This window comes from Loxodonta africana, chromosome 19 (genome assembly GCF_030014295.1).
Source record: "Loxodonta africana isolate mLoxAfr1 chromosome 19, mLoxAfr1.hap2, whole genome shotgun sequence".
NCBI classification, from domain to species: domain Eukaryota; kingdom Metazoa; phylum Chordata; class Mammalia; order Proboscidea; family Elephantidae; genus Loxodonta; species Loxodonta africana.
In genome coordinates, this window is record NC_087360.1 from 52,373,579 (window position 1) to 52,390,868 (window position 17,290).

At 36.7% G+C, this 17,290-nt stretch overlaps 1 protein-coding gene across 3 annotated transcripts in view; it reads right to left on the reverse strand.

Annotated features, from left to right (window-relative positions):
- PPP3CC (protein phosphatase 3 catalytic subunit gamma) overlaps positions 1-17,290 on the reverse strand; it is a 118,881-nt gene that overhangs the window by 63,285 nt on the left and 38,306 nt on the right. For all 3 annotated transcript variants that reach the window (XM_010592395.3, XM_023551023.2, XM_010592394.3), the window contains exon 3: positions 16,965-17,089. In XM_010592395.3, coding sequence (XP_010590697.1) covers positions 16,965-17,089 — 125 coding nt within the window. The remainder of the gene's footprint in view (positions 1-16,964; positions 17,090-17,290) is intronic.

Genomic DNA, 17,290 nt, shown 5'->3' on the forward strand with positions numbered 1-17,290 from the left:
AGTTATGGTCAGCTGATCTTTGATAAACAACCAAAGTCCATTAAATAGGGGAAAAGACATTCTTTTCAACAAATGGTGCTGGCAAAACTGAATGTCCATCTATGAAAAAATGAAACAGGACCCATACCTCAAACCATACACAAAAACTAACTCAAAATGGATCAAAGACTTAAATATAAAACCTAGAACAATAAAGATCATGGAAGAAAAAAACAGGGTCAATGCCAGGGGCATAAATACAATATAAACTATAACAATACACAAACACCAAAAGATAAACTAGATAACTGGGAGCTCCTAAAAATTAAACACTTATGCTTAACAAAAGACTTCACCAAAAGCGTAAAAAAAGAACCTACAGGCTGGGAAAACATTTTTGGATATGGCATATCCAACAAGGGTCTAATCTCTAAAATGTATAGAATACTTCAACACCTCAATAACAAAAAGACAAATAATCCAATTAAAAAATGGGCAAAGGATATGAACAGACACTTCACCAAAGAAGACATTCAGGCAGCTAACAGATACATGAGGAAATGCTCTTGATCATTAGTCATTAGAGAAATGCAAATGAAAACTACAATGAGATTCCATCTCACCCCATACTACTGGCACTAATTAAAAAAAAAGGAAACAGAAAATAACAAACGTTGAGAGGTTGAGGGGAGATTGGAACTCATGCATTGCCAGTGGTTATGTAAAATGCTACAACCAGTATGGAAAACAATATGACAATTCCTCAAAAAGCTAGAAATAGAAATACAGTAGCCCCCCTCTTTACCCATAGTTTTGCTTTCCAGGGTTTCAGTTACCCACAGTCAACCGAGGTCCAAAAATGTTAAATGAATAGCATGATGAAATCTCATGCCTTCCTGCTCCATCCTTCCTGAGGACCACATTCACACAGCTTTTATTACAGTATATTGTTATAACTGTTCTATTTTATTATTAGTTATTGTTGTTAATCTCTTGCTGTGCCTAATAATGTAGAAATTGAACTTAATCACAACTATGTATGTACAGGTCAAAACATAATATATATAGGGTTTGGCACGATCCTCGGTTTCAGGCATCCCCAGGGGGTCCTGGAACGTATTCCCCCACAGATAAGGGGGGACTACTGTACCATACAATCTAGCAATGTCACTCCTAGGAATTTATCCTAGAGAAACAAGAGCCATCACACAAATAGACATATGTTCAATGCATTCACAATAGCAGAAAGATTGAAACAACCTAAGTGCCCATCAACAAATGAATGGATAAACGAATTATGGTACATACACAAAATGGAATACTATGCAACGATGAAGAACAATGATGAATCCACGAGACATCTTACAACATGGGTGAATCTGGAGAGCACTATGCTGAGTGAAATAAGTCAATAACAAAATAACAAATATTGTATGAGACCACAATTATAAAAACGCAAGAAAAAAATTTGTTGTTGTTTTGTCAGTTGCCGTCGAGTCAGTTCTGACTCAGAGTGACCCTATAGGACAGAGTAGAACTGCCTGTTTCCAAGGAGCGGCTTGTGGATTTGAACTGCTGACCTTTTGGTTAGCAGCTGAACTATTAACTACTACACCACCAGGGCTCCGAGAAAAGGTTTACACACAGAAAAAAACAATCTATGATGGTTACGAGGGAGGGGAGGGATGAAAAGGGAAAATCACTAACTAGATAGCTGACAAGTGTTAACTGTGGTGAAGGGAAACACCACAAATAATATAGGGAAGTCAGCACAATTTAACCAAGCCAAAGTCATAGAAGCTTCCTAGATACATTCAAACACCTTGAGGGACGGAGTTACTGGAGCTGAGGCTGGGGTCCATGGTATTGGGGGACGTCTAGGTCAACTGGCATAACACAGTTCATAAAGAAAATGTTTTACATCCTACTTTGGTGAGTGGCACCTGAGGTCTTAAAAGCTTTCCAGCAGCCATCTAAGATACATCTATTGGTTCCATTCCATTCGAAGCAAAGGAGGATGAAGAAAACCAAAGACACAAGGAGAATATTAGTCTAAAGGGCTAATAAACCACATGAACCAGAGCATCCATCAGCCTGAGCCCAAAAGAACTAGATGGTGCCCCGCCATCACCACCAGTGGCTCTGACAGGGATCACAATAGAGGGTTCCAGACAAAGCTGGAGAAGAATGTAGAACAAAATTCAAATTCCAAAAAAAAAAGAACCAGACTCACTGGTCTGACAGAGAGCGGAGGCACCCCTGAGACTGTGGCCCTCAGACACCGTGCTAACTCAGAAATGAAGCCACTCCCAAAGTCCACCTTTCAGCCAAAGAGTAAACAAGCCTGTGAAACAAATAACACGTGTGAGGAATGTGCTTCTTCTTAGTTCAATCAAGTACAAGAGAACAAATGGGCAACACCTGCCCAATAGCAACAATGAGATCGTAGTAAGGGACAGGAAACCTGGATGAATGGAAATGGGGAACCTGGGGTGGAAAAGGAAACCAATGTCACAAAACTATTTGTGTATAAATTTCTGAATGAGAAACTAATTTGGATATAAACTTTAACCTAAAGCACAATAAAAAAAAAGTCTGATTTTGCTGGTACAGAAAGAATTCTAAAAGGTTTTAAAAGTAAAAAAAGCATGGTACAGAGTATGAACTTTATTATGAACATATTTTAAAAGCATACATAATTATATAAATATGAATATGGACATAATTTTTCCCCCTACAAGAGCTGTTAATAGTAGTTACTTTGGAAAGAAGGACTTGGGGTTAGGGGTGAGGTGGGATGGACATGAACAGAGAGAGTGGAGGGAAGGAGTGTGCTGTCTCATTGGGGGAGAGCAATTAGGAGTACATAGCAAGGTGTTTAGAAATTTTTGTATGAGAGTCTGACTTGATTTGTTAACCTTCATTTAAAGCACAATAAAAATTAAAAAAAAATTTCTTTGTGACTATGATAATGCATAAAGACAATTTATATAAATTCAAGTGACTTATTACAATGGCAAATCTCATTATTATTCTCAAGTATGAGATCTAGAATGTGATATGCGTGTTGCCCTAGAATTTGACAGAACATATAAAGCAGACTTCATAGAAAGCCCTTCTTCATTTCAGGGTTTACATTCTATCCAAATATCCAGAACTCTCTGACAAGGCCACCAAACACACACACATATATACTTTATTCCTAAAGCCTATATTTTACTCAGTGGGGAAAGACTAAAAGCATTTCCATTAAGATCGGGAACAAGGCAAAAATATTCAGCACCTCTGCTATTAAACACTGTACTAGAAGTAATAGCCAAGGTAATTAGACAAGAGAAATCAATTAGAGGCTTAAGAATGGGTAAAGAACAAATTAAATTACTTCTGTTTGCAGAGGATACGCTATGACAGTGCAACTGGAAAACTCCAGAATAATCGATAAAACTAGCTCAAATAATAAACCGATTTGATACAGTAGAAGGATATAAAATTGATGTACAAAATCAATACCCATTGTTGAACTGGTGTATGTTCTGCTGTGTATAATATCAACAACAATAAATAGGACATGATGGTAGAGAAAACCTTATCAATAATAGCAAGAAAGAAGATTAAATACAAAGGAATGCCGTATTTTTATGCAAATAATGCTCGCCTTCCATGTTTGCCAACCATGCCCTCCTCCTGGGAGGTATTTTTCTAAGCATGCTATGCTAATTTTTATTCACACCAACATGTAAAAAAAAAATTGGCAGAGCATTGCTTAATACCTTGTGAGGGGGAGGGGGAGGCTGGCAAACACACAGAAGGCACGCATTATTTGTGTAAAATTATGGTAAATATAGCAAGAAATGTGCTTGTGTGACGTGTCTAGAATGGACAAATGCACAGAGGCAAAAGTTTGTTGGTGGTTGCCGGGGACAGCTGGGAGGAGGGAATGTGAGTTATTGCTGAAGGGGTACTGAATTTCCGTTTGCGGTGATGTAAAACTTTGGAAATGGATAGTGGTGATGGTGCTACAACATGGTGAATATAATTAATGTCAATGAATCGTACATTTAAAAATGGTTAAAATGGCAAAGTTTTTTCGTGGTAAAAACATATATATAACACAATGTTCATAAAATGGCAAACTTTTGGTTATATATATTTTACCACAAAAAAAAAAAATACGGTATTACTGAGAGAGATTTGCAAATTATTAAGAGCCATACCAACATAAATTATAGACAATTCATTAAAATATTTATTATTTGCTGCATTTATCAGTACTTCTGCCTCCTGGCTTTGGATACTGTACCATGATGTTAAATCCAGCAGGTCTGAAATTTGCCTAAAATAAGAACGGTACCTACACAGCACTAATTCCTGCTCAAGGCACAAAACGTTTTGGTTAAAAGTGTTGCTTTGGGCCATTCGAGGTACAAAATTGGTCTCAATCTGCCTGGAGCAACAGAGGAAGAAGGAGAGTCAGGAACAGGAGGAGGAAAAGGAATGCATGGCTCATTGCCTCCATGAACAACTTCCTCCCTCGTCACGACCGGAAGAACTGGATGGTGCCCGGCTACCATTACTGAACATTTTGATCAAAGATTCTATAGAAGAATCCCGATCAAAAGGGGTAAAATGGATTCCAGCCTATCTGGAGCCACTGAGACTACTGCCCTGAGATAATCTTTAAACCTTAAACCAAAAATATCCCCTGAGGTCTTCTTAAAACCAAATAAGAGTTTATCTTACCTAGTAAAGAATGTCTGCCTTGAGCACTGTGCTCTTTTAAGATCTATCTGTATGTGATCAAATTGACAAGAGCAACTGGAAAGATTAGATAGGACTCTTACCTGGGGGCAGTGAGTTTCTGTTAATGGAGGAGGAACAACTCAGAGAAGGAGGGTGAGAATGGTCGCCCATCTGGCAAAATGTCATCAGTGTCACTGAATTGTACATGTAGAAATTGTTGAACTGGCGTATATTCTGCTGTGTATAATCTCAACAACAAAAAAGTGTTGCTTTGCAACCATGGGTTTAATGAGTTTCTGGGCAGTTGATAACTACCTGTCCACATTGTTTACTGAAAACAGTGAGACTGTGGATTTCCATCTACTTTCAGTAAGACCTCAGAGAACCCTGCTGTTGAGGCAGGCTGTGAAGCAGGGATATATCTATGCGACTAATAAAATATATACATGTTAAAAAATAATAATAATAACCCAGACTACACTCTGTTTTGGTCTTCCTGGTTCCAATTGTTCAATGTCCACATCAGTGGTTCCCAGTCCAAGACAGAAAATGTGTCTCTTGTGCCATGGGCACCTAGAGAGAGGACAACAGGGGCATGCACCTTGCCTTTCTGCACCCCTTGCAATGAGGCAGTCTTTGGCTGTGATGTACATCTTTACTTTAATGGTGTTGCTATACTGTATCCTTTTCATGTACTACACTGTATGTTTGTAAACACTGTCATTTTGGGCCTGTGAGTCTTCTTTAGCAATTGAATTCTCTTTAACCACCACCATTAGTGCAAATGTCATTCTTCCTTTTCTTCACATACCACAGCCAATCCAATGACTAAAGTCCAGAGGACCCTACCTTCAAATTACACCTGGAGACATCATGGCAAACTAATACATTCTAGGCAAGCTACAGAAGCTCGAAGGCATTCGTTGGATCTCTCAAACTATAAAAACCAAGAGAACTTCATGGCAAAACAGAAGGTGATTTGTCCCTTTCATGTGTAAGACAGAATGGCAGCCCAGAGCAGAGGACAGCCAGAGTACCACCTACAAGAGATGGAATGGGGAAGAGTTTTTTAGCTATGACATTTCCTCTTCCCTATTATGTACCCTGGGTAGCTCATTGACCATCCTACAGCCATTGCAAGGTCAAAAAAAAAAAAAGGGAAAGTTCTTTAGGAATTGAAATGGAATATCTCCAAGACATACTGTCAAGAGAAAAAAAAAGTGAGGTGCAAAACAGGGTGTATAGTATAACATAATTTGCGTAAAAATGTTTATAATTATATAAAATTATATACACATATATGGAAAAAGAATAAATATATAATTATTTATATATACAGAGACTATATTTAGAAAAATACACCAGAAATTAGTAATACTGGTTGTCACTGAAGAGGGGAACTGGGTGGCTGGAGGGCAAGGTAAGAAGGAGCCTTTTCACTATGTACTCTTGTATAATTTCAATTGTGCATCATCTACAACATTATCTATTTAAAAGTATAATTTAAATTAAGCTAAAAATAAGTAAATAAACATAAAAAGAACATCAAAATAAATGTGAGGACAAAACAAACATACTCTCAGGCAAACGAGGTATACTCCGCATAGGATCTTTTTGAACACACGCTTGGATGAAGTACCCCAAAAATCTAGAAGAAAGCTCCAAGCTAGTAAATAAATAACCTGCAAAAACTTCCTGTTTTCAGTACATTGTTGTTGTTGTTAGGTGCCATCAAATTAGTTCCGACTTATGGCGACCCTATGTACAACAGAATGAAACACTGCCTGGTCCTGCACCATCCTCACAATCATTGTTATGCTTCAGCCCACTGCTGCAGCCACTGTGCCAATCCATCCCATTGAGGGTTTTCCTCTTTTTTGCTGACTCTCTATTTAATGAAGTATGATGACCTTCTCCAGGGACTGATCCTTCCTGACAACATATCCAAAGTATGTGAGACAAAGTCTCGCCATCCTTGCTTCTAAGGAACATTCTGGCTGTCCTTCTTCCAAGGCAGATTTGTTCATTCTTTTGGCAGTCCATGGTATATTCAATATTCTTTGCCAACACCATAATTCAAAGGCATCAATTCTTCTTCAGTCTTCCTTACTCAATGTCCAGCTTTTGCATGCATATGAGGCGATCGAAAATACCATGGCTTGGGTCGGGTGCACCTTAGTCTTCAAGGTGACATCTTTGCTTTTTAACACTTTAAAGAGGTCTTTTGCAGCAGATTTGCCCAATGCAATGCGTCTTTTGATTTCTTGACTGCTGCCTCCATGGGCGTTGACCATTGATCAATGTTAAGTACCAAAATAAAACAAATAAAATAGGTGTATTCCAATCAACCCCAAATTAATTTTAGTTGATATTAACAATGCAAAGGAGACATCAGTGAGACCAAGTGATAAAAATTATTTTTTTTAGGGAAAGATATGTCTCTTGATAAACATAAAAAAATTAACAAAGAAACATAAATATTGGTTTTAATTAGTTAGGAATCATCAGATAGTACAAATAAAATGTACAACTGTCAAAGTAGCAGAAGGAAAGGCAATTTATCCAATGTATGGTAAAGAGAAAAAAAGCATGGCAAAAGAAAATACAAAATAAGGTGGCTGAAACTGTTATAAACATAACAGTAGTTTTAATAAGTATAAATGAGTTAATGATGAAACAGCAGAGGCTCTTAAAGAAATCAAAACAACGACAAATCAAGATCCAATAAAATACTATCTACCAGAGGCACACATACCACAAAAAGGTACAGAGATGTTCAAACCATGTACATGCACTAAAAGAAAAACAAGGTGACAATTTATATATCAAATGAAACTAAAAGACAAAGCTATCATAGAGGATGCAATGCTGGCAGAAGGTACAATAGATCAGGCAGATATGCACTAATCATGATACACACATGTCTAACATATAGACCCACAGCATAAGCAACAAGTGAGAAACAAATCAATAGTTGGAGATTTTGACACAAACGTGAAAGTAACTGATAGTTCAAACAGACAAAGATAATCAAAGATACGAAGAATTTGAACAATTGAACAAATCGAGAATGCACGTTCTTTTCAAGCACGTATGGGACAGTCATAAGAATCTGTCATGTATTACATCACAAAGAAAGTTACAATAAACTCCAAAGAATGAGTATCACTCAGATCATGTTCTCTGATGAAATTACACTAAATTAGAAACCAGTAACAAAACACTAGCTCTAAAAATAATCCCACATGACTGAAAATAAGCAAACAAAAAACAACTTCATTATCCTAAAGTTAAAGAGAATTCTTAAAATACACGATACTGAATGATACTGAGAACACATGTCAAAATCTGTGGGACCTGGATAAAACAGCACTCAAAGGGCAATGTACAGTGATAGATATACAAATATGTGTACATATATACACACATTTTTTTTGTGCTTTAAGTGAAAGTTTACAAATCAAGTCAGTCTCTCTTATAAAAATTTGTATACACCTTGCTATGTACTCCTAGTTGTTCTCCTAATGAGACTAACGATAGGTACATTTTTAAAAAGAGGTGTACAAATATGCTTGCATATGCTTAACCTAATTCTGAAAGGCCATACAAGAAACTTAACAGTAGTTCTCTACAAAGAGCTAAATGGCTGATACACGAGGAAATTCTCAATTTTATTAGTAATTTAAAAACCCATTGCCGTCGAGTCGATTCCAACTCATAAGGACCCTATAGGACAGAGTAGAACTGCCCCATAGAGTTTCCAAGGAGCACCTGGTGAGTTCAAACTGCCGACCTTTTGGTTAGCAGCCATAGCTCTTAACCACTGTGCCACCAGAATTTCCCATGAGTAATTAGAGAAATATTAATTAAAACAAAAATAAGTCACTCTGATGCATGCTGAAGTTTGAGAATCACTGAACGGCACAATACGTTACCCACGCCCCCCCCCCCAAAAAAACCTATATGTTAACAAATTATATACGTATTCTGAGGCATATACCAAATACAACAGAAACATGTATAAACTAGGTAGAGGGAATGCGGAAGATGGCGGTCACAGATGAGGGGAAAAAACCAACGAAACAAAAGAGAAGGACTGCAAAGACTAACTTCATACCTATCGTATTGGCAAATATTAGAAAAATCAAATTTTGGAAGGGGGGATGTGAAAAACTAGCAACTCTTAGGTACTGTTTGTTGGTAGGTGTATAGATTGGTACAGCCATTCTGAAGAGTAATCTGGCAACACTCGGTTCATGCATGGATGCGCATACCCGTTTTCCTAGCAACCCCCCTCTTGTTCATAAACCATGGAGAAACTAAAGCCCAGGTCCTTAAAGTGGACATAAGTGAGGATGTTCATTACAACAGCATTCACTGTAAACAGAAGCTAGAGGAAGGAAACATAGGCGTCCATCATTGAGAATAAAGAAGTAAAATGTCACAGATGACTACTACACAGCAGTCAGAAGCGATAATTAGAGGCCCATATATCAACACAGTGATGGGTAAAAAAAAATAATCAACAGAAATAGAGCTACCGCAGTGGCTCTCAAAGTGTGGTCACATTCATCCCCAAGTGAAGTACACCAGCATCACCTGGGAAGTTGTTAGAAACAGAATCTCAGGCTCCACCCTAAACAAACAAACAAACAAAAATTAGACAGACAAAATCTGAAACTGGGTGGGGCCCTGCAATTTGGGTTTTCACAAGCCCACCAGGTAATTCTGATGCATGCTAAAGTTTGAGAATCACTGAATAGCACAGTACTTTACCCACACACAAAAAAAAGGCAGGGGGGACCAACAAAACAAAAGAGAAGGACTGCAAAGACTAGTGATAAATGTACTATGAGCCAAGGAGCACAACTAAGATCTCCCCGCCCTCTAAAAAGGAGAGACTTTAAAAATCCTGAATCCAAATGGTTCTCAATATGACTGATCTAAGCAACCAACATCTCTTGCCAGATTATTGCATTAGAGTCCTAACTGGTCTTCCTGTACCCACTCTTGAGGCTCTACAGTCAATTCTCCACACATAACAGTCAGAGTAGTTGTTTTAAAACAGTAATGGTAGTATGTCACTTTTCTCAAAAATAAATAAATACATTTAATTAAAAATCCACCAATGGTTTCCTATCACATTCAGACTAAGATCAAACCTCCTTAATATGGTCTGTAACCCCTGCCTATCTGTTATAGATTGAACTGTGTCCCCCCTAAAAAAATGTGGAAACCCTAACCCTTGTACCTATAAATATGACCCTGCTTAGAAATAGGGGTTTTCTTTTGTTATATTAATGAGGTGATGCCAGAGTAGGTGATGCCAGAGTAGGGTAGATCTGAAACTTAATCACGTCTGGGCGCTTTCTCATAAAAACAACAGACCAGACAAAGACACACACACACACAGGGAGAAGATGGCATATGAAGATAGCCACACACTGCAGATGTGAGCTGCCTCTGCCGGAAATGCACTTCTGCCTGATCTATGCGTGGCGTGCTCCCTCTTTCCATTCAAGTTTTCAAGTAAAGAACACTGCTTTACTTGTTCATCTCCATAGTCCCAGGATTTAACAATGTTTTTCAACACAGGTCCTCCTGACAATTTGAAAAGCATAATTTTTTGTTGTTTAGGAATCTCCAGCACATTGGAAGATGTTTAGAATCCCTAGACCTGGCTTATTATATTATTATATATTTATGTTTATATATATACGTGTGTGTGTGTATATATATATACATACACATGAATGTATGTATATATATTATTACATAAAATACCAATAACGCTTCTCAATCATTGTGACAAACAATTCATTGATACATCTTTATACATAATCATGAGTACACCTGCATAAGTTTTCAAAAATGGAATTAGTGGATCAAAGTGTTATGTACATTTTATCTGAGATAGACATTACAAAATAACCATTATAAATTTTAAATATATGGGCACACACAAATACAATTCCATGCCTTTTTTTCTTTTTTGTTGAATTTCACTATCAGAATATCAATTTTTACAAAATAGTCCAAGGAAAAATTAAATTAAATCTATATATACTAGCACAAACCATATCTAAGCTATAATGTAATTTGGCTGATAAACCTCTTGGCCTCCAATTTCAAGTTTTAAATCCTTATTTTGTGCATCAGGATGCAACTGTACAATTATTTTGTGTTCCATTCAGTTAAAAGGTCATGATAATCAGAAGCTCTGTTCAGACACTCAGTTACGTCTTCCTAACTATACGAACAGAATTTTTATCCCATTTCCTAAATATTTCTCCATGTCAACAACTGTTCATTTATATCACCTGGTCATTTGATAACATTTTCTCTTTGGTGGCTCCTGTACATTTTAGTGAGGAACTGAATATCCTACGCTGAATATATCCCCTTTAATCCTTTCTCTTCTCATAAAATCACTTAAAGGAAACTAAAATTTAGGTTTCCCCTAGCACGGAAGAAGCACTTTCCAATAGGTACAAATGAAGAAGGAACATCAAAAGGCTGAAAGTGACGTGCAACTTTACGCTTCTGTTTTATCAGTGACTTTTGGATCAGTCCCTGGTGTACTCATCAAAGTCCACATTGCTTCAGGAAAGAGCAATGCTTGCTCTGAGCATGAGGAAAAAAAACAAACCAAACCAAAAACTCATCGTGCTTTGATTCTCTCATTTAGGCGCAAGGAAAGAGAAATTGTTAGATACATAAGGAGAAAAGTAAAATAAGGCTCTCTGAAAATAATGTGGCACTATGTACCAAAAGTCTTAAGAATGTGGACACATACTCTTTGATTCAGTAACTTCATTTAACAGAATCTGATCTAAGGAAACATGGGAAATGCCACTAAAGAAATATGGGAAAAGATATCAACTGCAGTAATATGCAGAACAGAAATAACTGGAAAACAACCTTGTACCACTTAGGGTACAGGTGACACGATATTTGATTTACAGTTCCTAAGCTATAAAGACATTTAAGTATCTCACAAAAGGAGAAGTCTGGAAATAAGTTGTTTGGTGTGCCAGTTCAACATTGTCACCATAAAACCAGGGTTTCCGCCTTTGTTCTGTGATTCATAGCAAGTCTGCTTTTTAACCTTAATCATGCTCACAAAACCAAACAACCACATTTAATGTGACATGGTGGAGTGGGGAGCCTAAGGCTTTTGCCTTCCAATAGTTTTTTCCATCTGGGAATAAAATGTTTTCCAGAAAACACCCAGAAGATTTCCCCTTATGTATTATTGGGCAAGACAGCATCACATGTTTACCCCTAGAATAATCACTGGTAACAGGAAAAGGATTGCCTTGACTAGTTCAGACCAGTCAGAATTTATTCCCTAGGGCTAGGGTAAGGGCCTTTCTTCCCTGAGAACAAAAGTCTACTTGTATCCTTTCAATCCTATTTATGCGAAGAAATAAAAAATATGGATTTTTTTAGCAAGAAGGAGGGAAAGGGTAGGGATTAAGCAGCGCCTGCTATATATCTAATGATCTAGCAATAGAGGAACACTTAAATAAATTATGGCTATTTATAGCATTATCCATGTTTTTGACGATATTTTCATGATCACAAAAAATGCTTTCAATACAATATTGAGTGGAAAAAGAAGACTACAAAAAGAAATATATAAATGATGCCAATTTTCTTTAAAAACAAAATATACACAAATGTAAAAGAAGGAAAAAGTCTAATATGAAACATAATAAAATCTTAACTGTGATTATTTCTGATTTGTAGAAAGTTTGTTTTCTTAGATTCCGCATTTCCCAACTTTTCTACCGTAAAAAAAAAAAAGAATTATCTATAACAAGATAATTTAACAAGGGCTCCATTAATTTATTTTCATCCATTTGATCAAAATATCACATTCATGTTTATCACAGACATTGATAAAAAATTACTTTCCTATCTTATGCACGATTATGCTGTTAGTTGATATCTACTGCTGTTGGGTTGGTGCTGACCGGAGGCGACCCATGTGTGTCAGAATGGAGCTGGGCTTCACAGGGTTTTCACTGGCTGATTTTTCAGAAGCAGGTCGTCAGGCCTTTCTTCCTAGTCTGTCTTAGTCTGGAAGCTCTGCTGAAACCTATCCACTATGGGTGACCCTGCTGGTATTTGAAATATTGGTAGCATAGCTTCCAGCATCATAGCAACATGCAAGCCATCAAAGTATGACAAACTGACAAGTAAGTGGTGGATATCGCCTTAAGTCCTTTTGGGGATAAGTCAGCAGTATAAATTAATAACTAGGTTCTCAGAGAAAAATGTAGAACAGAATCTCAAGTTCCTAAAAAAAAAATCAGATCAAACAGACCTACTGGACTGGTTGAGACTGGAGGACTCCTTGAGACTACTGTCCTGAGATACACTTCAAACCTTGAACTGAAAATAATTCCCGAGGTCACCTCGTAGCTAAATAATAAATGGGCTCAAAAAATGACTATCGCCCTTAAGTACTGTGCTCCTTTAAAGTCACCTATATGAGACCAAATGGTCAACAATTACTTTAAAACAAAGACAAGAATATAATGAAGCAGGGTAACTAGATTAACAGAAATAGAACAGCCAGAACAGAAAAAACAAGAATGTTTATGCATTGTGAGAGTATAACCAGTATCACTGAACAATCGTTGTAGAAATTGATGAATGGAAACCTAAACTGCTGTGTAAACCTTCACCAAAACCACAATAAACATGATTTAAAAAAAATTACTTTTTAAGTGCCTACTTGTGCTGTACTGGGCTAAACTGTAACCTACAGAATTTTACAGTCTAAGTGGTTTACAAGTAAGTGACTTTCAACTAAATATTAAATATATCTCACAACTCAGTTTTCAAACTAGCATAAAATAGCATTGTCACAGTTAAATTTTTATTTACTTACCTCTTAAAATACTACAGAAAAACCCTTTAAGTTAGCTGCACATCGAAAAATAAACCCAAATACAAACTATGATTTATTAACATTCATTCATACAACAAATACTAATTAAGTGCCTACTACATGTCCTGCACTGTGCTAGGTCCTAATATGAAGAATGAAGCAGATATAAACATTTTCGTATTACCATATTTTACATAAATAATGTACGCCTTCTATGTTTGTTTGCCAACCACACCCTTCCCCAAGAGGCATTTTCATAAATGTGCTATGCTAATCTTTTTACAGCAACATGTCAAAAAAATTGGGATAGTGGCACTTATGAAAATACCTTGCGGGGGAAGGGCGCGATTGGCAAACAAACATAGAAGGCGTGCATTGTTTGTATAAAAATACAGCATACTTTTCTATTAGACTGCCAGCTCCTACAGAAAGCACGAATCTTATTATTTCAGCCTTTCAAAAAGTTGGCACTCAGGAAAACATTTGTTGATGAGTAAGGGGAAAACATGCATAACAAAATACTTCAAACAATATATGTATACAAAAATCACTGTGGATTTTTTTTGTGTGCATTATTGAGCATACTGACCAATTAAAGCTATTTTTGAAGTATGTCAGTTAACAATGGGAAGATAATTTAGCAAAAGGTAACACCGAATTAGGGTGAAGTATGTGCAGCTTGATCAAGGTAAATGATGTCACTAAAATGTACACAAGAAAAAAAGAACCTTTTGGTAATTGTTATGACATATATAATTTTGCAACTACAACCAAAAAATTTATATGTGGGTATATACCTATATATCTAGGCATATATGTACAAAGGTGTGTATATGTGGGTATATATGTGTGTATACATATGTATATGCATATGCATGTATGTGTGTACATGATATATAATAAAACACAGAGAGTGCACAGTTACAGATACAAATCTTAGACATAACCAAAAACCTCACAGGATTGGTTTTCTGGGTTGGAAAGCTTAGGACCATGGTCTCATGGGACAACTCAGTTAATCGGCATAATATAGTTCATAAAGTTTATATGCTACATCCTACTTTGATGAGTAGTGTCTGGGGTCTTACAAGCTTGTGAGCAGCCATCCAAGATACAACTATTGGTCTCTACTCATCCAGAACAAAAGAGAAAGAAGGAAATCAACAACTCAAGAAACTAGTCTACAGGACTACTGGACTACACGAACCATGGCCTCATTTACCCCTACACCAGAAGAACTAGATGGTGCCCAGCTACCACGACCGACCATTCTGATCAGGGACACAATAGATGGATCCTGACAGAATGGAAGAAAAATGTGACAGAACCTCAAATTCTTCAAAAATCCAGATTTACTGGACCGATTGAGACTGCAAGACTCCCTGAGACTATAGCCCTGAGATACTCCTTAAACCTTGAACAAAACAAACACCTAAGGTCATCTGTTAGCTAAATAACAGACTCACCCATAAAACAAAGAGTATCACCCGTGAGTACTGTGCTCCTTTAAAAAATCATCTATATGAGATCAAATGGTAAGCTATAGAACAAAGATGAGACGGTAAGGGGACAGGGAAAATAGATTAATGGAAATGGAACAACCAGAATGGAAATAATGAGAATGTTCACACATTGTGAAGAATGTAACCAATGTCACTGAAAAATCTGTGTAGAAATTGTTGAATGGGAAACTACGCTGCTATGTAAGCCTTCACTGAAAACACAATAAAATATCATTAAAAAAAGAAGATAATTTGGCATGATATTATCACTTTTAGAGAGCTGTTTCATCATACCAATTAAGTAAAAAGTTCAATAAGTTCCTGTATTCTTCTTTTCAGCCCCTAAAAACTTTCTCATGCTAGCAGAGTCAAATGCACAAAGAAGTAATCATTCAATGTGTCTTTCAAACATCCATAATTCTGACTCTATTGAAACATGATAGGAATAGGAATAGGGAAGCTCTTCAATGATAGCTTGATCTCTACCCATTCCAAATACCTATTTAGAGACCTTGGTAATTTATTGAGATTGACTAAAGTAAGTCACAGGAAAAATGTCCTTATTTTCTTATCTTGTATATTAACTTCTGTCCTCACATTTGACACTAAATGAATTTGGGGCACTGGCAGATACACTGAACTTTTCTGAAAAATGAATTTAGATTGCCTACCTAACTAAAGAGTGAGGTTTCTTTCTCTTGTCACTGATTTTTCCTCCAGCTTTAGAATAATTGTTGTTTCTTTGTTGAGCACCAGGTGAGACAGTTGACTGGTATGTAGGAGCGACACCACGTGAACAATTAACCACCAGAAACTCACTCAGTACAGTGAACCTCTCACTATGAACGGCAGGTAGGACTAAAGACTGAAAGGACAGTAAGCAGATTCAATTTCTCATCTCATGCTAATTCTGGGGCATGTGTTCATCACAAATTAGACTACCCACAGTATCTCAAAAGTTATTTCTCTTTTATTTGGCAAATATATACAGTTCCACTGTACTCATGACTTCCACTAGGTTCCAAAATAGTTCTATCATTTATACATACATTTATACTTTGCTTTTAATTCTAAAACCTTTTCCTCTCATCATTCAGTTTTCAAAATACTTAAAAGTGAATTGTGAGTTTTCATTAGTTAACTGTTATTCATTTCTCCTCCAACAAATACTTAGTAACTGCTTACTATGTGCTACAGTATCAGAAATTATTCCTACAAGAAGTTAAAACCCGCTGCCATTGAGTCAATTCTGAATCATAGTGACCCTACAGAACAGAGGAGGGTTTCCAAGGCTGTAAATCTTTATGGGGCAGACTGTTACATCTTTCCCCCACAGGGTGGCTGGTGGTTTCGAACCACCGACCTTTTGGTTAGCAGCTGAACGCTTTTAACCACTGTGCCACCAAGGCTCCTTACAATAAGCTAAGTACCTGCTTATTTACCATTGGCAGTTAATCTCAAAGTTCGCTGTAGCTCAGCAGCTTACGGTCTTATAATTAAGGTCAGCTAATACAACCCTTGTTTAGAGGGAATAAAAGTTTATTTCATTTATATACAGCCTGAATGCTATCTTCAAGGAGCAAACGTTAGTAAACATTTAACTTATGTGCAAAGCCGCATTAATATAACCTTTTATATATTAGACTTTCTATTAGTTAAAAAAAAAAGGAACAGACTTTTTATAACAATTAAAACATTTCCCTATCGCTTTAATTGTTGAAAGTAGCAAGGTTTATCAATTCCACTGGTGTTCTCATTTTAACTTCTTCTACTAAAGAATGGAAAGCAGATCTTCTTAAAAGGACAAGAGATAGTTGCTACACGTCCAGTTTCATGTTTACCTCTATACTGAAATAGCCTCTATCCACATAGTCACCCAGAAAGAGGTAGCGTGTGTTACTAGGTGATCCTCCAACTTCAAACAGCTTCATCAGGTCAAAGAACTGTCCATGAATGTCACCACACACTAGGGAGAAAAGGACATAGGAAAAGGTGAAAATTTATGTCTCGGGGAAAAAAAAAAAAAGCATTACATCAACAGAGGTCACAGTTTAACTTTCAACTTAAATCAGTTTGGACTGTGCTTCCCTATAATTATAGCATATATCTTTTTTTTATATTATTTTATTTTTTTATCTATACAGAAAAAAAAAATAGTCCTAGAAAT